Here is a 26121-nt window from a genome sequence, read left to right as displayed (position 1 = left end):
ATTGGCTCTGTCCAGGCGCCCGGGGGCCTTTGAGCAAAATAAATGTGAAAATGATTTTCTCAATACAGTGCTGGGAAGACTTCTGGGCATTACACTCTAAATGTGTTTAGCTGATGGCCGAGAGCAATTACTCCATCCCTGGTGGCTCTGAGCACCCGAGGAGGGAAGAGAGAGGGTGCGGGGAGCCAGAGGGAGGCGCTGCGGATGGAGCACTTGCTGGGAGCCGGGGCTATCACGGGTACTGCTTTCTCTGCTTAGCCCTCAAAGCCACAGCTGTCAGGTAGGGTCTGGGAGGGCCTTTCTCGCCGGAGACAAAGGGGCCAAGCCGCGCACCCACCGTCAGACGCAGCGCGCGTGCTGAGCTGGCCTTGGCCTAGGTCTCCCCCGCTCCCAAGTCTTTGCCTTTCCCGCTGCTGCTGTTGGAAATCAAGGCATTTGGAGGAGGCAGGGGGTAGAGCGGGGAACAGGTTCTGCTGTTTGTACTGCTAGGAACCAGCATGAGCCAGGTCCCTTCCCAGGGGGCAGCACCACGTGGGGGCCGTCTGTCCGCTGCCAGGGACTCCAGGCCAAAGGGGCCTCACCTGGCCTGCTCAGGAGACACCAGCAGCCGCAGGCCCAGCCCCTATTGCTGCGTGCATCTGGGGAGTGAACCAGCAGAGGCAGAGTCCTGTCTGTCTGTGTCTCTTCTTTTCAAGTAGCATAAATGAATTTTTGATTTTTTTCTTTAGAAAGGGAAGGGGCCGTGGGAAGCCCTCTCCACGTTGGGTGCTCTCCAGGGAGGTGACGGAGCTTGGGCTCTATTTACCCAGTCACGTGATTTACATGGGCTTAAAATAACGATTCCCTGGGACTCTCGGGGGCTCGGTGCACCCAACACCGAGGGGCTTCCCTCTGCACAGTCGCAGGTCTGTCTCCAGCACAGCAGAATCGCAGGGGCCTGGCCCGTATCCCTGGAAGCATCAGGATGTAACGAGGATTGACAGCGGAGCCCGTCTAAGCATTTCCCGTCCCTCCTTTCCGTCCCAAGCAGAAAACCTGCAGTCACAATCATTTATTAATGGCTTGCGGGCGTCAGCGTGGACGTGGGGCGCCACCCTCCGCCGTGCTTTCTGACTGACAGCTGGCTTAGGTCTTCCCTCCCCTGCATGGTGTGTAAACAGAAAGGTGTGCACTGCAAGACGGGGAAAGACAAGCAAGGCTGCAGACTTGAACTGGAGCCACAGGCGAGCTTTGCCGATGCCTCTGAGGAGGTCCTGCTGTTAGGTCTGCCGTGTCTGCGCAGGTGCACAGTGGCCCTGGGCTTCTGGGAGTGTGGGGGCCATGGGTACGCCCACACCGCAGGGCCTCCATCTCCCCCTTCGCACTCTCAGTTTTAACAGGGATGAAGTTTCCTGCTCCCAGGTATCTCTTGGGTGGGTTTCCGTCAGAGTGAAGAGAATAACACTGCTTTGCTTTGTCAATGTTTGTTCCAAGTCTCATCATTCGTCTCTGGAATCTTTCACCAGTATTTCCCAAGTATCTTAGTTATGTAACTATGGTTATGATTTTAATAGAACCAGTTCTTGAGGTGGTTTGTTTTTTATGTATTTGAAAGGCAGACTTACAGAGAGGGGAAGAGACAGTAAGAGAGGGAGACGGAGAGAGAGATTGAGAGATTGAAAGAGAGAGAGAGAGAGAGAGAGAGCGAGCGAGCGAGCTTCCATCTACTGGTTCATGCCCTAACTGGCCACAATGGCCAGGGCTGGGCCAGGCCAAAGCCAGGAGCCAGGAGCTTCATCCAGGACCAGAAGTGGAGCAGCTGGGACCCCTCAGGCAGTGGCTTATCCTGCTGTGCTGTAACATCAGCCCCAAGGTTACTTTAAAAAAAAAAAAAAAGTTTATTTGAAAGATAGAGTGACAGAGAGAGAGAGAGAGTGACAAAGAGAGAGAGACAGAGAGAGAGAGAGAGAGAGAGGGAATGAGAGTATCTCCCATCTGCTGGTTCACTCCTTAAATGCCCACAACAGCAGGTCTCCCTCGTGGGTGGCAGTGCCCCAGTACCTGAGCCATCACCTGCTACCTCCCAAGGTGGACATCAGCGGGACACTGGATTGGAAGCTGAGCAGCTGGGGCTCTGAACCAGAGACCCTTGAATGGGATGGAGGTGTCGCAAGAGGCAGCTTAACCCCCACTGTGTCCCAGTGCCTGCCTCTGTTACTATGTTCGTACGCTGTCATTTCTTCGAGAATCACCAGGGGTCAAAGGATGTCATGGTAAAGGCACAGTGGGCGGTGCTCCGAACCAACAGAGCTTGGTCTGTAGGGTGGTCTCATTGGGAGTTGTTGGTGCCTGCTGGATACGAGGTTCCCTAACCTACCCACCGTTGCCTCCAACAACCCACAGGGAGGGGTGCTTCTGGGGGTCTGTAGAGGGCTGGCATTTAGGCAGGGTTACAATGCCCACTTCCAGGTCGAGTGCTCCCGCTGCTGGCTCCAGCTTCCTGCCAGTGCAGACCCGGGAGGCAGCGGCGACGGCTCGAGTGGTCAGGTCCCTGCCACCCATGTGGGAGACCCAGACGGAGTTCCTGGCTTCTGGCCTCAAATATCCACCATTGTGTGCACTGGGGGAGTGAGCCAGCATGTGGGAGCGCTCTCTGTCTCTCTCTCTCTCTCTCTCTGCCTTTCAAATAAATAAAATTCCCTTTATGGAAATCGGAATTAAAAGATTATTTCTGTGTGAGAAAAATTTGAAATGCACGCACATAAGGAGTCTTTCAAAGGCTCACGAAGAAGCTGTGCACTGATTTCAAAATTTTTTCCACCAAAACAACCAGATTTTAATCCCACTTTCCATGAGCTTTCTGACGGCCTTTCGTGTCTCCGGAAGGTTTTCTCTGGAGTCTCTCAGCGCGCAGAGACCCGTGGAATAGCGATGATCCGCCTTTTCATCCTCGCACGTTCCGTGGGAGCGGCGGGCTGGTGCAGAGGTGGAGTGTCTGAGAATTCCTGCCCGGGAGGCTAGCAGGTGTGCCCATCTGCATGTTCATTAAGCTCGACATCGATGTTCCAGCTGCGCCTTGTTACAGCTTTGGCTGTGTGAATGCACAAGGTGTTGTTATCTTTATACATAAGGCTCTCACTGCCATTTTGATTTTTCCTGATTTCCAGGGTTGTTTACTAGAGTTTTTGTGTGTGTGTATTTATGTCTGTATTTCAAGGAGTTCCTTCCTCTCTGGATTGATTTATTTCCCCTATTCTTACTGTTTGCATTGTGGACACAGAATATGACATCTACTTTGCTTTTTTTTTTTGACAGGCAGAGTGGACAGAGAGACAGAGAGAAAGGTCTTCCTTTTTCCGTTGGTTCACCCCCCAATGGCTGCTATGGCCAGTGCGCTGCCGGCGCACCGCACTGATCTGAAGCCAGGAGCCAGGTGCTTCTCCTGGTCTCCCATGCAGGTGCAGGGCCCAAGGACTTGGACCATCCTCCACTGCCCTCCCAGGCCACAGCAGAGAGCTGGCCTGGAAGAGGGGCAACCGGGACAGAATCCAGCGCCCTGACCGGGACTAGAACCCGGTGTGCCCGCATGGCAGGCAGAGGATTAGCCTATTGATCTGCGGCACTGCCTAATTTGCTTCTTAAGATTTGTCCCCGGCCGGCGCTGCGGCTCACTAGGCGAATCCTCCACCTTGCGGCACCGGCACCCTGGGTTCTAGTCCTGGTCGGGGCGCCGGATTCTGTCCCGGTTGCCCCTCTTCCAGGCCAGCTCTCTGCTGTGGCCCGGGAGTGCAGTGGAGGATGGTCTAAGTGCTTGGGCCCTGCACCCCATGGGAGACCAGGAGAAGCACCTGGCTCCTGGCTTCAGATCAGCGCGGTGCGCCGGCTGCAGTGCACCAGCCGCAGTGCGCCGGCCGTGGCGGCCATTGGAGGATGAACCAACGGCAAAAGGAAGACCTTTCTCTCTGTCTCTCTCACTGTCCACTCTGCCTGTCAAAAAAAAAAAAAAAAAAAAAAGATTTGTCCCCCTTTTAAACGTGACGGAATCTTTCCCCTGGTCCAGTGCTTTCCTCTTGTCCTCCATTGACTCTGCCTTCTGCTGCCTGGTGCTGGGAGCTGAAATGCTCCTGCACCTGCCCGTGCCGGCCCTGCCCAGATCCTGTAGACCAAGACAGAGAAAGAAGTGCTAGACTCACCATGCCAGCAAGGGGAAAGAAAAGTACGCTAGCTTGTTTCAAGGTGCTGTGGTCGGTGTGGTGACTTCTGAAGGACACCCGGTCTTGATGTCATCTCCGGGCTCTTGGGAACTGAACTTTACAATTTCTCTGAAAGGCAGTGACACAGACAGAGGGGCTTCCACCTGCCGGTTCACTCCCCCAGAGCCTGCTACGACTGGGGCAGGAGACAAGATCCTGGACCTCGATCCTGGTCTCCCACGTGGGTGGCAGAAACCAACTCCGGGAGCCAGCACCTGCTGCCCCCAGGGTCCACATTGGCTGGAAGCTGGAATCAGGAGCCGGAGCTGGGAACCGAGCCCAGGGACTCTGATGTGGGACCCGGGCATCTTCACCTCGACACTAAGTGTCTGTTGCTCCGGAACTAAACTCCAGATCTTGTTTCCTCCTGTGTAGCAAGAGAGAGGACTTTCTTAGTGTGGCTCGCTGGTTCAGTGCGCTCCAGCGGAGCCCTTGGGCACTTGGCCAGATGGTGTCTGGTCCTTTTTTCAGGTGGCACCCAGAGCTCTGAGCATCAGCAGGGTTTCCTGTGCCTTCCCAGAGGGTTTGAATAGCCTGCGTTCTTTGGAGCCACTCGTGAGCCTTAGGCTAACAGTTGGTGTCCCAGGATAGAATAACAGATGGCAGACATCCAGAGGATTTCCCAGAGATCGTGGGGGAAGCATCAGGTGCAAAGCGTGGTGTCCCCAGTGCTGCAGGCAGTAGGGGCTGTGAATGTCCCAGGCCGGTGGAGCCGGAGGTGAGCCTGGGAACAGCTGTCATTTAGCTTGATTGTTGCCAGACCCTGAATTCTGGGGCCTCCTAGTGAGGGTGTGGGTGTGGCACCTGCTCATTTAATACTGTGAGGGTGGGGGCGGGCGTTTGGCCCAGCGGTTAAGGGGCCCGCGTCCCACGTCAGAGTACCTGGGCTCAGTGCTCAGCTCGGGCTCCTGATTCTGGCTTCCTTTTCCTGCAGACCCCAGGAGCCTGTTGCCCATGTGGGAGACGTAGGTTGAGTTCCTGGCTCCCAGCTTTGGCCTGGCCCAGCCCTGGCCAGAGCAGGTGTTTGGGGAGTGAACCTATGGACCTGTGACGCCAGCATCCCACATGGGCGCCAGTTCGTGTCCCAGCTGCCGTACTCCCGATCCAGCTCCCTGCTCGTGACCTGGGAAAAGCACCAGCAGATGGCCCAAGTGTTTGGGTCCCTGCCACCCATGGATGAAGCTCTTGGGTCCTGGCTTGGACCTGGCCCAGCCCTGGTCTTTGCAGTAGTTTGGGGAGTGAACCAGCAGATGGAGAATCTCCTTGTGTCTCTCCTTCTCTCTCTGTAACTCTTCCAAATAATGAATGAATGAATGAATGAATAAAAACAAGAGTAAGCCCCTGCTTGGGGGGTGGGGGTACATAAGCGTATTGTGTACACACACACACGCCCATATTGCACTCACATGCCCCACACATATGCACGCACACACGTGTGAGTGGTCCTGGTGTTCAGGGAGCCCCTCTGAGAGCCACGGCTGTGATTTGCCAGGGTGGGGGGGCACAGCCCTCCCTGGAAAACCCTACTCCCACCCACTCCCGGCCCACTCGGGCCTGTGTGCGGAAGGGACAGTGACTCCACGGGGAGGAGCTGCAGGAGGCAGAGCCTGGCCTGATCCACTGCCCGCCCTGGACAGCTGGGAGGTCTCAAGACTGGGTGGTCCCCTCTGAGCTGGCGGGCCCCATGTGTGCCTGCAGAGCCAGGAGTGGTCTTCTGTGGGCTCAGGGCCCCTGGTGCCATGTCCGACTCAGCGGTCCCAGGCGCACAACAGAACTGCAGGGCCTCCCAACATGGGAGTCAAGTCGGACCTCTTGTTGAGGATACAGTGGCTCGTCTTTCCAGATCATCAAACCAGTGACCTGAAGCCACGGATTCTCCCAAAGGCTGTGTCCGTCACAAGAGGGAATGAGGCAGGTGTGTGTCACCTGTGGCCGTGGCCACCCATTGATTGGCAGGTCTTGAAAGCCAGGCGTTCTTGCTTGAGAGTAAAACAGGATTGATGACGGGATACTAGGCTGGACGCTCGGGAGACGTCATCTGTTATCTCTTCGGCTTGTGGCACCAGTACTCAGTCGCCACTGGAGGAGAAAATTCTTCCTTTCTCTACCCCCGGTCCCTGGGCGGGTGGGCAGACAGCCTGTGTGTATGTGACTGGCAGGGCCAAAAACACTGAGATATTTGTTATGTATTAGTTCATTATTCACTTTATAAGCATGTAACCTTGCTCATCAGTTTTGCTTTGTGCCCCCTCCCCCATTATTTATTTATTTGAAAGAGTCAGAGAGAGAGAGAGAGGAAGGGAGGGAGATCTTCCATCTGCTGGTTCACTCCCCAGATGACTGAAACAGTCAGGCCTGGGCCAGGCCAAAGGCAGGAGCCAGGAGCGTCATCTGAGTCTCCCACGTGGATATCAGGGGCCCAAACTCTTGGGCCATCCTCCCCTGTTTTTTCTAGGCCATTATTAGGGAGCTGGATCCGAAGTGGAGCAGTGGGGACATGAACTGGCCCCATAAATAAATCTTTAAAAAATAAAAATTCCAGTAGTGAAACCTCTCCAGCTGGCTTTACTTGGTTAAGGGAACTCGTCAACCCTGGTGAATTGTCAGTGGGGAGTCAGGTGTGTGAGAACCGGTCTCATGGGCCCACCCCAGGGTGCAGAAAGGCCCGTGGGAGTGCGGTGTGCTCAGTGCTCCCCAGCATCCCGGAGCTCTTAGCGGGGCCGGGGCAGCGCTTGCGAGAGGAGCAGCTGCTGGGACCCCTCTGGACGCCGGCACGAGCATCACAGAGAGTAGCCAGGAGCAGCCCAGATGCGGCGATAGTTCTGAAGTGTTGGCGGTGAGCACGCAGCGTCTTTTCAGAGTGGAAAGCCTGGCTCTGCCTTCGTGGTTGTGTGCGACATCGTGGGCGTGCAGCTCGTAGGAGGCTTCCCTTTGTTTCTGAAATGGACTGGAAACAGGAGGCACGGTAGCTCTCGTCCTGCCAGAGCAAAGCCATTACCTGCGCTGGACACGCGTGGGAGACACAGAGGTGGGGAGCGTGGACGGGAGCGTGGCCTCGCAGGGTGAAGCCGGGGGCGCCCTCGCGGTGCCGCGGACCCCTCTCTGCCTCCTGCATGCTGCGGCCTGGGCCGTGAGCACTGGGGATGGGGAGGTGCAGGGGGATGGAGTACGGTTAGCTGGGCATCGTGAATTCTTCATGTCATGGCACACAGCGCTCTTAGCGGCCAGTGATAGCTTCCTGTGTATAGAGTAGAGAGCTCGGGGTTTGCTCCGCTGGGTTTATGCACTCACTGCATACTAGGATAATTAAAACCTACGTGCAAGCTGCCTCCGGGCCTTGTTGTAGGCGGACTTGGCAAAGGAGATGGAAGAGGCCGCGCGGGGCAGGCCTGTGGACCACGCAGCCCCATCCGCTGCTCAGATCTGGCACAGAGAACCCCCAACGCGTGCGCTCTCCACGCGGCTGCCCTTGAATGGCCAAGGACAGACGACAGAGCCCGCCCCATTCTGTCCCGCAGCAGGTGCTACTGCGAGAAGCCTTTCTGTTCACGGCTGCTGCCTCCTGCCGTGAGGCTGGGGGAATGCGTTCTGCTGCTGAGCAGACCGGGGCGCCCCCGAGGGGTGCATCTCCTCTGTTGTGTGTTCTAAAAACCCCCGGCTGGTGAAGAATAGAGATGGGGGAAGGGGCTCCTAGACAGAGAAGTCAGTGCTGTGCCCACGTGCGAGAGAGTCACTGTGCTGTCACCGTGCGGCTCCCCAGAGCCCTGCCTGTCCTGCCAGACACGCCCGAGAATACTCTATTGGTTAAACACACACACACACTCACATTCACACTCACACACTCACTGTGTGGTTGTGGTCTTTTTTTCTTTACGTTGCCAGTAGATTTTATTGAATTCTTTTTAAAGGTTTATTTGAAAGGCAGAGAGAGAGAGAGAGAGAGAGAGATCTTCTATCCACTTCACTCCCTAAATACTTTCAATAGCCAGGACTAGTCCAAGGCCAAAGCCAGGAGCCAGGAACTCCACCCGGTCTCCTCTCTGGGTGGCAAGGGCTCAGATACATGGGCCGTCTTCTTCTGCCTTCCCACGTGTATTAGCAGGGAGCTGGATTGGACTCAGACTGGCTCTCCAGTGTGGGTTGCTGGCATCGCAGGCAGTGGCCTGACCCGCTGCAGCCCAACAGTGCCGCCTTAAATTGGTGTCTATTTCTATTTATTTGGAACACAGGCAGACTGACACAGAGAGCTCCCATCCACCCACCGGTTCATTCCCCAAGTGCCCACAACAGCCGGAGCTGGGCCAGGCAGCCACCGAGAGCCAGGAGCTCAGTCCGGGTCTCCCCTTGTGGGTGGCAGGGACCCAAGGACTTGAGCCGTCCCTGCTGCCTCCCAGGCCATGCGTTTGCAGGAAGCTACAGCGGAGCCTCGACTTGAACCCAGGCCCTCTGGTACGGGTGTGGCGTCCCCAGTGGCATCCCGACTGCTCGGCCAAACCCCGGCCCCTAGGGAGTGTCAGTGTCCTTGGGTTTGAGAGGCTGTGCACTCGTCATTGCTTTGCTACTTAATGTTCTGTAAAATCTCACCCAGGCTTCGGAGGAGCTGGCATTTTCCTTTGTACGATCTAATAAGGACACGGTCAGGAAAAGTCTGACATAAGAGGGATGTTCACTTTTTTTGTCTTTTTTTTTTTTCAGCCAAATAGGAAACTTCAAATAGTTTGTGGAAAAGTGAAATTGAAAGATTTTTTTTGGTGCAAAAAATGTGAAAATCCACCCATAGTTTTTTTCACAATCCACACCTTCCCTGAGTTGTATTCCATGAATATATAACACAAAATGGACCCTTGTGGCCATTTTGAAATGGCCGTAGGGGCCGGCGCTGTGGCGTAGTGGGTGGGGCTGCCGCCTGCAGTGCTGGCATCCCATATGGGCGCCAGTTCGTGTCCCAGCTGCTCCACTTCCAATCCAGTTCCCTGCTAATGCACCTGGGAAAGCAGTAGAAGATGGCCCAAGTCCTTGGGCCCCTGCACCCACGTGGGAGACCCAGAGGAAGCTCCTGGTTCCTGGCTTCAGATCAGCCCAGCTCTGGCCATTGCGGCCATTTGGGCAGTAAACCAGTGGATGGAAGACCTCTTTCTCTCCCTCCCTCCCTCCCTCCCTCCCTCCCTCCCTCCCTCTCCTTTTCGCAGTATCTAACTCTGACTTCCAAATAAATAAATAAATGAAATGGCCCTAGTGTGACATTAGGAGCATCCGTCTTCCTGCGCGGCTTCGCCACCCCTACCCACTCCGCCATGGGTCTGCAGACCGCCACCTTCCCGCGCTGGGGTTCCGAGCCTCGCAGGTGGAATGTTCTGGAGATGGGTGCTCCAGGCGTCCTCACTGACCTGGCCCTCACCTGTGTGTGTGTGTGTGTGTGTGTGATCACTGGCAGTACTGAGCAGCCACACGCCAGCCTGGCGAGGCCCGAGCTGTATGTCATGTCGCACACCAGGGCAGGAAGGCCCAGCACCCTCCGCTTTGTCAGCCAGCAGCAGAGCTGGGCTGCCCACGATCACGCCTGATCCGGAAGCCACGCCCGCTGCCCCCGCTTCCCTGACCCTCAGGCTGCTTGGTTTCGGATCGCAGGAGTCCCAGTTCTCCCCCCACACCCGCCGTGGTCCACCTCCCAGGGCTGTGAGGTGGAGCTGGCCGTCCGTCTCCCCAAGCTCTGGTGTCCTCTGAAATACAGCGGCTCACCCGTGGGATTCCCCCAGGGCCTCTGAGACACCCGGACCTGCGGGATGGAGAGGGTGCTGGAAGGTCCTGGAAGCAGAATGGAAAGTGGAGAATACAAGGACAAAACACCAGACAGGCACCCTTGAGGGGCTCAGGCCCAGGAGGCAGAGCCCAGAAAAGCCGTCGGGAGCGGGGCCGAAGGGCTCCCTGGCTGTGTCCGTCCCCTACAGAGTCGGTTTAGCAGGCTGAGGCTTTTGGTGTACCCAGGAGAGAACAGCCAGAGGGGTGCGGCACCACGCCTGAGCTGGCGGGGCCGGGTTCTGGTTTCAGAGGGTCCTGGGCCTCCTCACCCGTGCTGGCTTCAGGGCGTGGGAACCAGAGAAGCTGGCTGGGGAGTTGGGGAGAGGTGATTCAGGGTCTGTGTGTGAGGGGGAACGCTCAGAAGGCGTGGTTCCTCCTTTCTCCTTGGGTCGTTAGCATCAGGGCCGGGCAGGCCACAGCCACACGCATCAGCCCCTGGAGCGCTCACTGAAACCAGGATTCCCCTTATGGACAAGGAATCAGGATGGTTGTCCTGACCTAGAGCTGGCGCAGGGCCCGGCAGGAGCCCCGTCCTTCCTTCTCGCTGGCTCCGCACAGCCCCGCACAGCCACGGCCACGGCCACGGCCGCGTGCCCCGGGCGGGCACTTGCCCAGCTCCAGTCGGAGCCGAGCTGTGAGACAGCAGCCCAGGCTCCGGCCGGGCCAGAGCCCGTGCGTGGGCAGCTTCGAGACCCAGGCTCCCCTGCACTCGTGGCCCCGCCGCCTCCCGCGTGGCAGTCCTCAAGGAGGCTTTTTCCAAGTGGGCGGCAAGGGGTCCTGTCCCAGGGGCAGCAGACATCCTGGGGAGGCTGGGAACTGACCGGACCTGGGGCCTGTGTGTGTTCCTGCAGCTGCCACTCCAGCCAGGGGGATCCGGCACCTGGAGTGCGAGGGCTGAGAGGTGCAGGTGACCGTGTACTCTGTCCCCAGGGTGTCACCACCCAGGACTTCCTAGTGGCCCCCTTGGCCATCATAGTGGGAGCTGAAGTGACCCGAGTGCGCAGGACTGTGCCTGTCCACCACCTGCCGTGTCTGGCCTCGCTCCTGTCTGCACTCACCTAGCAATGGGATGAAACCACGGGAAGTTGAACGCTTGACTTCTTGGTTCTTTTAATTTTTTTTTTAAGATTTATTTATTTGAAAGAGTTACAGCCAGAGAGAGAGGTCTTTCATCCACTAGTTCACTTCCCAAATGGCTGCGACAGCCAGAGCAGTCCCAATCGAAGCCAGGAGCTAGGAGCTTCTTCTGGGTCTCCCACGCAGTTGCAGGGGCCCAAGGTCTTAGGCCATCTTCTACTGCTTTCCCAGGTGCATTAGCAGGGAGCTGGATCGGAAGTGGAGCAGCCGGGACTCGAACCGGCATCCATATGGGATGCCAGTGCTGTAGGCAGCTGCTTTGCCCACTGTTCCACAGTGCCAGCCCCCGAATTCCTGGTTCTAAGAAACAGCTTTGAGCCTTGGCAATCAAATGAGCGACTCAGTTGGATTTTTAAAGTTTTTTTTCCCCTGCCATGATGTGAGAGAGCTTCAAAAAGTTAATGGAAAATGGAACTTTAAAAAATGTTCATTTTAATGTGAAAACTGAAATCCAGGTGTGCCCTTTTCTGTGATCTTTCTGAAGATCCCTCATAGGCTTGGTTCTAGAAACTTCTGTGCCATAATAAACATATCTTTTAATTCCATTTTCCACAAACTTTCTGGACTGCGTTCATGGAGATGGCCTGTAATCTTTGCCTTCCTTTCAGCTGGCTTTTCTTTTCTTTTTTTTTTTTAAGATTTATTTATTTATTTGAAAGTCAGAGTTACACAGAGAGAGGAGAGGAGAGGCAGAGAGAGAGAGAGAAAGAGAGAGAGGGAGGGAGGTCTTCCATCCGCTGGTTCACTCCCCAGTTGGCCGCAACAGCCAGAGCTGTACTGATCTGAACCCAGGAGCCAGGAGCTTCCTCTGGGTCTCCCACGTGGGTGCAGGGGCCCAAGGACTTGGATCATCTTCTACTGCTTTCCCAGGCCATAGCAGAGAGCTGGACTGGAAGAGGAATAGCTGGGACTAGAACTGGCATACCATATGGGTGCTTCAGGCCAGGGCTTTAACCTGCTGTGCCACAGTGCCAGCCCCTCAGCTGGCTTTTCTGGGAGGTAGAACAGTGAGTCTATTTTTTAAGGTTCTGTCTTGGCTTGGGTGTCTGCCTTTGGCTGTGTTTGGTGGAGCTAGGAAGTAATATTTATTGAGATACTAGATACCTTTGCCAGGTGTTCCACATGAGCCTGCCCATGAAGGCCTGGAGGGTAGGTGGCATTGGAACCACTAACAGGTCTCTCTGTGCAGTGTGGGGGGAAGGATGGATTTTTCTGGCTCTTCCAATAGCTAGATAATTGCAGAATACCAAAAGGGTCTCAATTATCATTAGAACATTTTGTGCACAAATATACCCAGCTAAGTTCAAGCAAGTTATTCTCTGTGTGGATGGTAACAGATCCGAAGAGAGCTAATTGTGTGTTCTTTGGGACTGTAACATTTTCACTGAAAGATGATTCTTTAAAAAAAAAAAAAATTAAGTCATCACATCAGCTCCTGTTTATTTTTTGCTTTGACACGGAAAGAGCACTGTGGGAGTAGTGATCAGTCTTGGATGTCACAGAGAATTGAGTTGTTTTGAAGGTTGGGTTAGACCCGACAGGGAGAGAGCCCCTCCCCAGGCACCGTTCGGGAGGAGATTACAGAAGGAAACCTCAAGGCCAAGAACGGACGCGGCTTCACACCAGGTGCATAATATGCATCTTACACCTTTGGAACAAGTGATTTCGTTTAAGACGGGCTGCGTGGCTTAGCACACGTCTGCCCACATCAGGGCTGCCTGCAAGCCGTGTGCCCCCAGAAAGCCCTGGTTGCTCTGTGTGGTGTTGTCGTCGTTGTGTGTGGGGTCCTGGGCCGTGAGGTCCCTCCCACGCCAGCCCTCTGCACCCACGTGTTCTGAATGTGCACTCGCCATACCCATGGATTCATCCAACTGTGGTTGGAAAACGATTGAGGGGGAAAAAAAAAAAACTTCCAGAAAGTTCCAAAAAGTAGAACTTGAATTTGCTGTGCTCTGAGCACAATGGAGAATTCACAGGACGGGGAGTCAGGAGCGGTGCAGGCGCCGGCTGTCATGGCCGCCTGTGGTACCTTACAGGGTCATGCGCTCCCTCCAGTGCTCCCCCTCTGAGCACCGTTCGCTCGCCCTGCGTCTCGTCGTGCATGTACTTAGGCCTGTGGTGTCCCGCTTGTCATTATTCCCCAAACCAGACAGCGTAATAACTCTTTGTGCAGCACCCACCTTGTGTTAGGTGTTATCAGTGATCTGGAGCTGGTTTATGGGAGGGGCTGGCGTTGTGGCGCAATGGATTGAGCCGCTGCTTGTGACACTGCCACCCTGTGTTGGAGCACCAGTTCTGAGTCCCGGCTGCTCCATGTCTGATCCAGCTCCCTGCTAATGCACCTGGGAAAGCAGCGGGAGATGGCCCAAGTGCACCCAGGTGGGACACCTGGATGGAACTCAAGGCTCTGATTTTGCCTGGCTCAGACCTTGTTGTGGCTACAACAGATGAAGATCTCTGTGTCTCTGTCACTGTCTTTCAAATAAATACATGTTTTAAAAAGAAGAAGAAGAAGACGGAAAAGGTGTGGGAAATTTCTGTTTTAAAAATTTAAAAAAGGGGGCCAAAGCTGTGGCGTAGCAGGTAAAGTCGCCACCTGCCGTGCTGGCATCCCATATGGGTGCTGGTTCTAGTCCCGGCTGCTCCACTTCCGATCCAGCTCTCTGCTGTGGCCTGGGAAAGCAGTAGAAGATGGCCCAAGTCCTTAGGCCCCTGCACCCGCGTGGGAGACCCGGAAGAAGCTCCTTAGTGTACATTCCCAAGCAGAACTTGGTGCCTAGGGAAAGCCGAGTCCCAGGCACTCACCGTCTCCTCCCGGCTTCCCAGCGCCTGCCTCTTTCCCCAGCTCTTGTCCCTGGGATGATGCCTGCACCTCTTCCTCCCTGCAGCGTCCCTCAGCCCACAGACCTGAAGCCAGCAACTCCACAGTCTCCTGCAGAGCCCTTCTTAGCCCACCGTCGTCTCCTTTCCTGCCGCCGCGGCTCCGTGTTCTCGGGATCTTGTGTGCACCCCTCAAGCCCTGGCTGCACCTTCTTTTTGCTTTCTGCTGCCGTGTGGCCTGAGACCCTGCCCCCAGCCGGCCAGGCTGCAGTCCCACACAGCCGGGGTGCTCTGCCCCTCGTGCTGCCACTGCCTCTCACGTCCCTCCAGCTGCACCCCACGTGGATCCTTCACTCGCGAGGTTTTGATAAACTTGCTAACCTCGGCGTTTACTTTGCTTTATTGTATCCTTGGTTTTAGTGTTATTTCTTGGCTTGAGTCTAGTTTCCTCCTTTTAAAAAACGTTTCATTTATTTGAAAGAGAGACAGAGAGATGGGGGCAGAAATCTTCCGTCCACTGGTTTACTCCCCAAATGCTCACAGCAGCCAGGGCTGGGCCAGAACTCAGTTGAAGTCTCCCATGGTGGGAGGCAAGGACCCAGGAACTTGAGCATCACCCGCCGCCTCCCTCGGTGTGCAGGAGCAGGGAGCTGGGAATCAGAAGTGGAGCTGGGACTGCAGCCCTGGCTCCCTGGTGTGGGTTGCAGGCATCTCGGCAGTGTCTAAACTGCTGAGCCAGACACTCGCCCCTCGTTGCCATCTTTACTTCCCCAAAGACGCGTAGGGCAGGGGCCAGGTTTGTGCCCTCCCAGTGAGCTCCTCCTGGGAGACACTGAGGCTGTCTTCATCGCGCACCAACCGTGGTTTTACTTTATAACCACTGCCAACACAGCACCTTGGCGCGCGCAGCCCTGAAACGCCTGCAAATTAGAATCATCTTGTCTCCGAGAGTCCCTTTTAACCAAATCAGTTAACGTTACAGAAAAGGAAACCAATACCCAACCGATGTCTCTGACCTTTCACGTTTAAAATGGTCTCAAACAGCTCCCGTGGGGCAGGCGCTTTAAAATGTGTTTCCATGGCTTTGCCGTTGCAACCGACGACTGATAGCAATCTGTGAAGCTTTGATGAGCGTTAACACTGGAGAACTCACTAAACCTACAGTGGTACATCTTGGGTTTTTCTTTTTCTTTTTTAACCTTAAGTTAATCATTTTAAAGAGTTACATAGATGGGGAGAGACAGACAGACATTGATCTTCCATCCGCTGGTGTACTCCCCAGGTAGTGCCAACAACCAGGGCAGAGCCATGCAGAAGCCAAGAGCAAGGAGCTTTATCTGGGTCTCCCATATGGGTGCAGGGGCCCAAACACTTGGACCATCCTCCACTGCTTTTCCCAGGCCATTAGCAGGGAGCTGGATTGGAAGTAGAGCAGCCGGGACTCAAACTGATGCCAGTTTGGGACTGTCTCCAATGGTACAACTTAAGAAAGGGAAAACTAGGGCCAGCGCCATGGCTCACTTGGCCTGTGGCGCCGGCATCCCATATGGGCACCGGGTTCTAGTCCTGGTTGCTCCTCTTCCAGTCCAGCTCTCTGCTGTGGCCCGGGAAGGCAGTGTTTGGGCCCCTGCACCTACATGGGAGACCAGGAGAAGCACCTGGCTGCTGGCTTCAGATTGGTGTAGCTACGGCCATTTGGGGGTGGGGGGGTGGGGGTGGGAAGTGAACCAACGGAAGGAAGATCTTTTCTCTCACTGTCTAACTCTGCCTGTCAAATTAAAAAAAAAAAAAAAGGAAAAACCAGCATAATTTAGGTCATAGGCATTTTTTTTCTCATCCTCCTGATTAAAATACAAAGCTCACGTTCATTAGGCTGTGGCCACAGAAAGTACAGGACGGGCTCACCCTCACCGCTTGTGTGCCTCAGGCAGTCCCCCTCGTGGTCTGTGTTTGGTGCCATTCCTCTTGGTGCACCTGCTTGCCTCCCACGGTCCATCTTGGGCTCTCAGGCTTTGCCCCGGAGCGTACCAGGGTCCCTCAGCATCCACAGGCCCGCTCCTCGGTTAGCGTTCGCGTTACCTTCTGTATTTATCTTCGTCCTGCATCTTAAGGTATTTCCACCAGGAATTCTAGCTCTGAAATATTTAAAATGTTGACTTCAAAGCCAGCAGAACCGTGCCAAGTGTGCTTCCTTTGAAGCTAGGTGGGCATGTTCTCGACAGAGGACAGCGTCAAGGCCGACAACTTAAACACAACGCAGGGAGGCCGGGCTTGCTCACGGTTATGGATGGAAAAGGAAGCCTTGCACTGAAACCCAGACACACCAGTGTTCACCTGGACACTGACCCTTCCCACGGGGCTGTCTCCACGCCCCTCCCAGCTCCGGCCGGGGACTGCTGACCTCAGCCGCCCCTCTTGCCGCTGACTCAGGGCAACTCAAGGAGCCCGGGGAGGGGTTCCAGCCTGCACTTGCGATGGCCGACCTGTACTTGGAGTAGCTTGCATCTGCAAAAAGGTGGGAGATGAGGACGGCGCTGTGGCGTAGCAGGTAAAGCTGCCACCTGCAGCGCCGGCATCCCGTACGGTGCCAGCTCGACTCCCGGCTGCCCGGCTTCCGCTCCAGCTCCCTGCTAATAGCCCGGCAAAAGCGGCAGAAAGTGGCGTAAATTTTTGGACCCCTGGCAGCCATGTGGGAGACCCAGATGAAATTCCTGGCTTGGGCCTGGCCATTGTGACCATGTCTCTGTGACTCTGGCCAAATAAATAAAAATTTAGGAAAAAAAAAAAAAGTCAACATTTTGAGAAACTGAGAGCAAAACTTGCAGCTTCCTTTTATGGGGAGCCACTGCCCACGGCCACGGCTTCCTCCTGGGAAAAGTTGTGAGCCTTTCACATCTTGGGCTGTGTTTTCAGAAAAACCGTACACCGTGCCTAAAACATCAGTGCTTCTGTGTTTGCCGTGCCTCTAGTCTTCCTTTGGGCTGGCTGACAGCCGAGAGAGAGCCTGCTCCTCCCCACGTCCCCGGGAGGGGGTGGTCCTGTGTGAGGTTCAGTTGTAATTTGCTCAGGAACAGCCTTTGGCCACTGTCGCGTTCTGTTCAAAGCACAGAGGCGCCTCCACTCTCCCGGATCCCGGAGGGATCTCCCCCTGGACTGCTTCCCAGGGGGAGACGCAGCCGTACCCACTCTGGTGGGGCTTGGCCCAGGAGGGCTCGCCCTGGGGTGATGAGCGTCCGCTAAGCACACGCAGCCCTGTGGGTATCCTCTTCTCCTGAGCTCATCCCGCGTTCCTTAGAAGACTGGAATCTTCTCTGCTTGACCCTGGGCTCCACTGGGAAACACCAGGGACTGCCATGTCCGAGCTGGGGTGTCCACTCTGGCCGCTGGGATGGAGCTGAGGAAGGCAGGCCTGGGAGAAAGTGGGGAGTCCTGATGGCCACGGCAGGGTTGGCAGGAAGTGGAGTGACAGGGTCGTAATAGAGGGGCCTCAGAGGTGGTGACGTTAGAGTCACAGGAGGCTGAGGTCGGGGATGCAGTCGATCCCAGGCCCCTGAGTAGTTCTCCCACAGCCCCAGACATCCGGTCATTCGCAGGGCTGTGGGACCCGGTTCCAGCGCTGTCCAGGAAACCTGGGCTGTCCCAAGCCCAGGGTCAGGTTTCAGAGCGTGGTGACGATGGACAAGCCAGTGTGTTTGATCTCACCCAGGGAGCATCGCCTCCCCTAGAAAAGGGGCAAGACAACTTACACATTGGCGCCGGGCCCCCAGAATCCAGGCGGGGTCCAGGGCGAGCCTGATCCCTACCTGGGCTGCTCTGGGACACACACAGGCCTCCGGGAGACCAGGGACTCAGCAGGCCTTGCGCCCACACAGCCTTTTTTTTTTTTTTTAAAGATTTGTTCATTTATTTGGAAGTCAGAGTTACAGAGAGAGAGAGAGAATATCTCGACTGAACTTGACATTGAACAGTACCTGCTTTGCATAACTGATGTTACTCTCCAGTTGACTTCAGCTATGGCTACGAGAGATCGGCAGTGGAAGGAGGGGAGCATGATTTCCAGGTTCCCCATGATGGGCGGGTCCTTGGGAAGATTTTGAGGAGAGAAGACGATGACTCTAGTCTTAGGCATGCTGGGTTTGAAACGTGCCCACGTCAGGGGCCTGCAGTAAATTCATGGCCCTGGAGCTCGGTAGCTGTCGGAACTCGCACAGCTGCCCAGCCCTCGCCCTCGAGTCTCTCGCACATGAAGTGGTGTTGGGAACGTTCACTCCCTCGCAGGATCACACGAAGATCGAAGGACATGTGTGAGGCCAGGGGTCACAAGAGCCATTTCGTTTTGTCCACCTGCTCTTTCCTTAGGCAGGGGACGTTTTGCTCTGGGTCTTAGGAGGAAGAAGAGGGCTGGGGGTGAAGATTTGGGACTCACTGATGTGTTAGAATTCTCCAGAAACACAGCCTGTAGCAGAGAGATGGATAGAGAGGGATGGATGGATGGATGGATATAGATCCATGCATACATACATCTACGGGAGATTTATTACGGGAATTGGCTCATGTGTTCATGGGGGCTAGGTCACCCCACACTCTGCCCTTTGAAAGCTTAAGAACCAGAGCAGATATCGGAAACCTGGGGACTGAGGAGAGAGGAGATAGACCCCAGAGTCCCAGAGTCCAAAGACCCGAGGAGCAGGAGCTGCAGTGTCCGGGGGCAGGCGAGGGACAGTCTGCCCTTCCTGCGTGCTTCATGCCGTAAGCTGTGGGCCTGTGCCTTGCCTCTTGCTCACCACTTGTGCGCACTCAACCCTGTGCCCACTGAGACCCACCTCTGTCTGCTCCTGCAGTAGCCTGCCAGCTACTGTCAGACCAAATCCTACAGCTCTGCCCGCTCCTTGGCCACGAACCGGCCCCTCCTCTGCCTTTTCCTTTTGCTGGAGCTCTCGCTGGTTGGACGCGGTCCACCCACACTGGGAGGGTGGGGCACCCCGCAACGGTGTTTCACCAGCTGGCTGCCGTCCCCAGCCCGGTCACCCCGACGCACAGTCAGCCACCATAGCAACACAGAGTTCCCAGTGGAGCCAGCAGGTCCAGTGAAATGATGGAGAGGAGACGCAAGGGTGTGATAGACAGCAGCTCGGGCAGGGTGAGCTTGCCCAGGGGCTGAGCCCATTGTGGTGGAGATGGGAGGAGATACCAGGTTTGACCCCTGGTTGCAGAGGCCAGGCAATGCCATTCACGGAGAAAGGTGTGGTTCTCGGTGGGAACCGGGCCCGTGTGGTGAGAAAGGCTGTTGGGTTTGGTTCTCCCAGCAACAGTGTGCAGGACACGGGCAGGGCTGCAGGTGGATTTCCGGGGGCCTGGGGTTGAAGGTACTGGAAGTGTATGGGATGGTGGGGGCGTGGGGGTGGGAGACAGAGCTACACTTGGAGCCGAGAGCACAGGGACAAGTCCTTTCTTGGGTTCAGAGATGGATGTGTCTGTGGCAATGAGAGGACAATGAATGAAATTCTGGGAGCCTGGGGGAGGAGGTTGTTACAGCGGGGGAGGGGTGGGAATCCATAGCAGCCCTGGGGTGAGGCAGTCACACTCCTTCCAGAAATGCCCAGGACAAGGTCGAGGGCAGGGGAGCAGCCTGACCTTGACTTTGGAAAGACCTCCTCAGGGACCGGAAGCAATGAAGAGTGCAGGCAGGTCCCCCTGCATCTTACCCACAGAGTGATGCTTGCTGGGTAGAATCTTTAAAAAAAAAAGTGTGTATTTATTTATCTGAATGATTGAGTGACAGAGCGAGATAGAGAGCTTCCATCTGCTGGTTCATTCCCCAAATGCCTGCAACAGCCAGGGCTGGTCCAGGCCGAAGCCAGGAACCAGGAGCTCCATCCAGGTCTCCCTCATGGGTGGCAGGGGCCCAAGCACCTGGGCCACCTTCCCCTGCTTTCCCAGGCGCATTAGTAGGAAGCTGGATCGGAGGCAGAACTGGCACTCGTGTGGGATGCCGGTCTGCTAAGAGTCAGCTCAAGCCATTGTACCAGCACCAGCCCCAGGAATCGCTTTTAACCTTTTGCCCTTGTGACAACCCCCAAAAGAGCAAATTATAATTAAAAATAAAAAAAATAAAATAAAACCCACCCAGAGTGACATCCTACCGGGGGGAAGGACGACGAGCAGCAGTTCTCGGTCGTGATGGAGGAGTTTGTCGCTTTTCCGGCGTGGCTGGCGCTCCGTGTTTCACTGGCTCCTGGGGCCAGCTTTGGGGTGCACGGCGCCGGTTGCCATGGGGAAGTACTGGCAGAACTTGCAAGGACGGTGCCCGGTGTGTTCTGTGTGGAGGCAGGGCTTGGCCTCGCGAGTCCCCTGGCTTCTACACGGGTCCTGAAAGGACGCGTGACTCCGTATCCCGCTTCTGCTCCTCCAGGTCCAGACCCCCGCAGGGCTCAGCCGTCTCTTTCCTGGGCTCCTGCCTCTGCCATCTCTCGTGGGCCCCCCAAGGGAGAGAGTCAGCTCAGAGCACAGTGTCGCTTCCATCACCCGGCCCTGGACACACTGGTGCTGCGGGAGGGGCTCCCAGCCTCCTGCTGCCTGCCTGGGCTCCTCCCAGCCACGTGTTCCGCCCCAGGCCCGGAGGCTTCGTGCTGTGGGCTTCCTGCCTGCCTCCGTGGGTTCCAGTCCTGTCTCCCAGCCCTGGCTTCTCTGTAGGCTGCTGGCAGGAGCCTGTCCTTTCTCCTGTCCACTCCAGGAGTTGCCCTTTGTTGTCCCAGGTGTTGGCGGCACTGGGTCCTCTCAAGCTGTTTTCCCGAGGGCTCGTGCCAGGTCACACACCTGCGCAGGTCACAGACCTCCACACCTGCGTGTCTTTGCTAGCTCGCACCAGGTTCCATCCTTGTCCGTCTCTTAGGTGTGAAATAATCCCTCATCTGAGTAACTCGAATCTTCCTGTGCTGTCGGATAGCAACACGCGTGTCCCATCTTCTCGTGTGTGTGTGTGTGTGCCCCTCTTCTTCACTGTGTCTGTGCTTCCTTCCTGGACGCCCCCGTCCTCCCCTCATCTCGTCTGGGTGCTACTGTGTTCTGGCAGCTTCGCTGGTGCACCTGCTCCACATGAGCAGGAAGGGCCAGGGGACAGGAGAGAGCACGGGGTTCTCTTCAAAGCCGTGACCTGGGGCTCACTCGGTCACCTCTGCTCACATCCCATTGGCCAGGGCTTGGTGCTCAGGGCGCCCCAACCTGCAGGGGAGGCTGGGAAATGCAGCCCGCACTCCACACAGCCAATCACCCACAGAAGAGGGGGGAGACCGTTTTTGGGTGCAGTGACCGGGACTGTCTCCCGCTAGACCTCCTTCTTGGAAATGTTAGGTTTCTTTCCTACCCTCAAAACTTGAGACATCCTGAGTATTAGAATTCGCCGAAGCTGCTCTCGTGTCTCCTGGAGAAATGCATGAGTGGCCACAGAGAAACCACAAGGGGGGATGGTAGGAAATGAGACGGTCGTGGGCGCTGAAAATAAGGAGTTAGTCAGTGAGCTGGGGGAAGAGGTTGTGTCTGTTAGTCTTGCAAAGTGTTGGGGAGGTCAGGATCTCACTCTCTTGGCACCGGAAGAGGCACCAGCATGTGTTGTATCTGCATGTGATGGGTGATGGGGCTGTAAGCTGGTGGCTGGGGCGGATGGGAAGGGTTGTGATTTAGGGGATGGGGGTTGCTCTGGCCCTGTCTCCCGGCATGACAGCTGATGGTACCCCACTTGTGCTTTCCCAAGCTACGGCGTCAGTCCCGAGAACATTATCCTGTACGGGCAGAGCATCGGGACCGTGCCCACCGTGGACCTGGCCTCGCGGTACGAGTGCGCAGCCGTCATCCTGCACTCCCCTCTGATGTCCGGTCTGCGCGTGGCGTTCCCCGACACCAGGAAGACGTACTGCTTCGATGCCTTCCCCAGGTGAGTGCCGGCAGCCTACGCCCGCCTGAGATCTGACGTCAGCATAGCTCGGACTCTGGGCCGGGCATCCTGGGCGGCATGGGGTGACCACCACCGGGGCCAGGGACGCTGTCAAGAGACTTGGTGGAAAGCTCCCGGCTGGGGCACGAGGACCTCTGGCCAAGTGACTCAGCTGTAACGGGCAGGATCAAAGGCAGATGCCCAACCATGCGTCCTAAGTAGGACCCTGCAGTTCACGAACCACTCATCCACTGAACAGAACACGTGGGGTTGACTCAGAGAGCGCTGCGTGCCACATGTGTGATGGGGCCCTCATTGGCCAGCACAAGGTTGACCTTTCTCTTGCTTCTTCAGCCAGGCGACACAAAGATACTTCAACAAGTTTGGGGAAATTGGAAGTAAAAGATGAGCTTTATTCTGGTTCAAAACATTTTGAAAGCCACGCGTAGCTTTCTCATCACCCATTTGCTTGAGCATCTTCAAGGTGCTTGGATGCATGTCTTTGAGAGTTTGGGGGCCTCCGAACTCTGTCTTTTGTTAAAAATATTTATTTGAGAGGCAGAGTCACAGATGGGGGGGAGGGTCTTCCATCTGCTGGTTCACTCCCCAAATGGCTGTAATGGCCAGAGCTGAGCCCATCCAAAGCCAGGAGCCAGGAGCTTCTTCCAGGTCTCCCACACGGGTGCAGGGGCCCAAGGACTTGAACCATCTTCTACTGCTTTCCCAGGCCATTAGCAGAGAGCTGGGTTTTTAGTGGAGCAGCTAAAACTTGAACCAGTGCCCGTATGGGATACCAGCATCACAGGCAGACACTTAACCTACTATGCTACAGTGCTGGCCGTAACCTTGTCTTTTAATTCTATCTCTTCACAAAGTTTTCAAAGCACCCTTGCACAGAGAAGGGAGGGGGCTCTTAAATGAGCAGGCAGCTTAAACAACAGCCATTAAGAAGTCATCTTCAAGTTGATCTGATGGGCCAGGCTCCTGCCCCTGAGACAGAGCCTCTGTCTTGTTAATCCAGGCTCTCGGAAGAAGTGTTCAGGAAGTGTGAATGGCACTGGATTAGGTGTCCAACTTACCAAAGACAGATGCATTTAAACACAGAAAGTTCTGCCCTGTTTATTTTTTTTTAAATTCCCCTCATAGGGCTGGCGTAGTGGATAAAGTCACTGCCTGCAGTGCCGGCATCCCCTATGGGCACCGGTTCGAGTCCCAGCTGCTCCACTTCCAATCCAGCTCCCTGCTATGGCCTGGGAAAGCGGTGGAAGATGGCCCAAGTGCTTGTGCATCTGTACCCACAAGGGAGACCTGGAAGAAGCTCCTGGCTCCAGGCTACAGATCAGCGCAGCTCTGGCTGTTACGGCCATATGGGGAGTGAACCAGTAGATGGAAGATCTCTCTCTCTCTCTGCCTCTGCCTCTGCCTCTCTCTAACTCTGCCTTTCAAATAAATAAATCTTAAAAAAAAAAAAAAAAAGAATTAGCAGGAAGTACTGGGGGAGGAAGGAGGGACATAGAGCCAAGCCATCATGATGAATAAGGGGCCTTCAAAAAGTGCATGGATTTAAATATTTTTGGCATCAGAATAAGCTTTTAATTCCAGTTTCCATGAGCCTTTTGAAATACATGTATACCAAGATGGGTTCATCCATGGTGACAAATAATGCCACTCTGATGGTGGGGTTTTTTCTTAAAGATTTATTTATTTGAAAGGCAGAATTGCCGAGAGAGAGAGAGAGAGAGAGCGGTCTTCATGAGTTCACTTCCTAAATGGCTGTAATATCCAGGTCTCCATCCAGGTCTCTCACATGGGTGACGGGAGTCCAAGCACTTGGGCCATCCGCTGCTGCCTTCCCAGGCAAAATAGCAGGGAGCTGGATCAGAAGCAGAGCAGCCAGGAGTTGAAGCAGCGTTTATATGGGACGCCAGGTCTCAGCGCTGGCCCCTGGTGGGAGACTGCGCGTGCGTGTGCGGGAGCAGCCACAGCGTGGATTCTGTGGCTTCCTCCCAAGCCGCTCTGAAGTATGAAGTCTTCAGGGGGACCTACTTGTTGAGGATGGCGACTGGCCTCCGTCGTAGAGGATACTGGACATCCTCAAGGAGTCCCCTCTGTCCCCACCCCCTTCTGTCTTGCAGCATCGACAAGATCTCCAAAGTCACGTCTCCCGTGCTGGTCATCCACGGGACGGAGGATGAGGTCATCGACTTCTCCCACGGCCTGGCCATGTACGAGCGCTGTCCCCGGGCCGTGGAGCCCCTCTGGGTGGAAGGGGCCGGGCACAATGACATCGAACTCTACGCACAGTACCTGGAGAGACTGAAACAGTTCATCTCCCACGAACTTCCCAACTCCTGAAGACCATGCCTCGCCGTTCCCTCCCCGGCTGTGCAGCCCTCGGTGTTGCCCCTGCTTCTACCGCCGCAGTGGCTCGTGGAGAAGGAGGAAGTGCCCAGCCTTCCGGGTGCGCTCGGCAAAGAGCTGGGGGGGGATCCCAGCCGGCTCTGCCAGTCCCCACCACAGGTGACATTGCCCCGGTCCCGGTCCCCTTGCAGGCGGAGGAACGAGCGCTGAGCGTGGGACTGTCCAGTGTGGGGGCGGAGTCTGTTCATGCACCTGTTCCTCCCGCTCCCCCGCCAAGCCCGTCTCCGCCATCGCTGCCAGCATTTCACACTCAGCTCTCCTGTTCTCAGCCGCTGGATTCGTGGGTTCCGTCCGCCTCGTGCCGCGGTGGCGGTGCCACTGGGGAACGACCCGTGGTGACAACCCCTTCCTGCATTTCGGTTCCCACGCGCGTCTTTTCCCCAGAAACAAACTCTGCGGAGAGTGACTTCCCACAGCTCTCCCGAGCAGCCTCATCAACTGTAACCGTACAAATCGAACTGGAACATTCTTACACACTGAGACACTGGGGTTTTGTGTTTCTGTTTTTTTTTTTTTTTTTTAATGTAAATTTCTTACCAGCCAACAGAGTTTTACTATTTTGAGTGTCTGGTTGGTCTAACCAAGAGCCTCGGGGCCTTTGCTACCCTGACGTCCTCCCAGGAGGCTTTTTAACAAGTACTGTACATACCTGCAGTGACATTGTGCATAGATTCCCAAGGGGGGGTTTCCTTCTGCCAGGCTGCTCCAATGAACAGCAGATCTCCTTGTTTGTAATGTAAATGATTGAATACCTTTTGTTAATATGTTTTTATTCCTATGTTTTGCTATTAAGGAAAAAAAAAAAAAACAATTTTATAACATTTCGAAGACGAAACTTCCAAGTTTATGCTTTGAAGAATTTATGTGATTAAAATTCCGCTGAACTACTCTTTTTAGTTGAGGAGCTCATTTGGGTTTTGACACTGGAGCTGGGCCAGGCATCAGAAACGTGCGATGCTCAGAATCGCTACACTGCTTGTATCAGTTGGGGGTGTGGGTTTGGGGGATTTGGGTTTGATTTCTCTCTCCTTTTTTTTTTCCCCCCTCAAATTTAAAAGCCTTAAATGTACTGTAAGCCTCGGATCGTTGTACAACTGGATTGCGGTTGATGGCCGGTTTGTGTACTGTTGCTTGGATGGGATACAGTGGTTGGTAACAGAATAAAGGATGCATGGATCAGAGCGCGTGGGATGCTGCCATGTTCTTTCCTTCTTGTCTCCAGCACAGAACACAGTGCGTCAGGAAACTCTTTTTTTTAAAAAAATGTTTAAAGATGTATTTTATTTTATTTGAAATGCAGAGTTGCAGAGAGAGCGAGCGAGCAAGCTTCCATCAGCAGGTTTACCCCCAAATGGCTGCAAGGGTTTGGACTGGGCCACGCCAAAGCCAGGACAGGAGCTTTTTCTGGGGCTCCCACGTGGGTGACAGTGGGCCAAGGGTCCCAGACGCATCAGCAGGGAGCTGGATCGTAAGTGGAGCAGCCAGGACTCGAACCAACACCCCACAGGATGTCAGTGCTGTGAGTGGCAGCTCAACCCGGTATGCCACAGTGCCAGCTCTGGAAAGTGTGAATGAAGCGGAAGAAGCCTTTGGGATTTACCGAATGGGGGTGCCTGTGTTGGGTAGAAGACCTGAGATAAGTGTTGCGAGAAGCCGAGATGCCAGAGCTGCAGCCGTGTGGTGCAGAGGCACTGAAGTGGGGCGTGCGCCAATGCTGGCTACACAGCAGCTCCAGCAAGGAAGGCGGCCGTCCCGCGGCCTGGTGGGCCGAGGCAGGGCCTG

At 55.3% G+C, this 26121-nt stretch overlaps 1 protein-coding gene across 2 annotated transcripts in view; it reads left to right on the top strand.

The window, feature by feature from the left end:
- Positions 1-25519, top strand: part of ABHD17C (abhydrolase domain containing 17C, depalmitoylase) — a 50711-nt gene extending 25192 nt beyond the window's left edge. For both annotated transcript variants that reach the window (XM_062204850.1, XM_062204851.1), the window contains 2 exons: positions 21739-21918; positions 24054-25519. In XM_062204850.1, coding sequence (XP_062060834.1) covers positions 21739-21918; positions 24054-24273 — 400 coding nt within the window. In that variant the 3' untranslated portion in view covers positions 24274-25519. The remainder of the gene's footprint in view (positions 1-21738; positions 21919-24053) is intronic.
- Positions 25520-26121: the final 602 nt, after the last annotated feature.

The sequence above is a fragment of the Lepus europaeus genome, chromosome 11 (assembly GCF_033115175.1).
Source record: "Lepus europaeus isolate LE1 chromosome 11, mLepTim1.pri, whole genome shotgun sequence".
NCBI lineage: Eukaryota > Metazoa > Chordata > Mammalia > Lagomorpha > Leporidae > Lepus > Lepus europaeus.
This window is presented reverse-complemented; position numbering and strand designations above follow the sequence as displayed.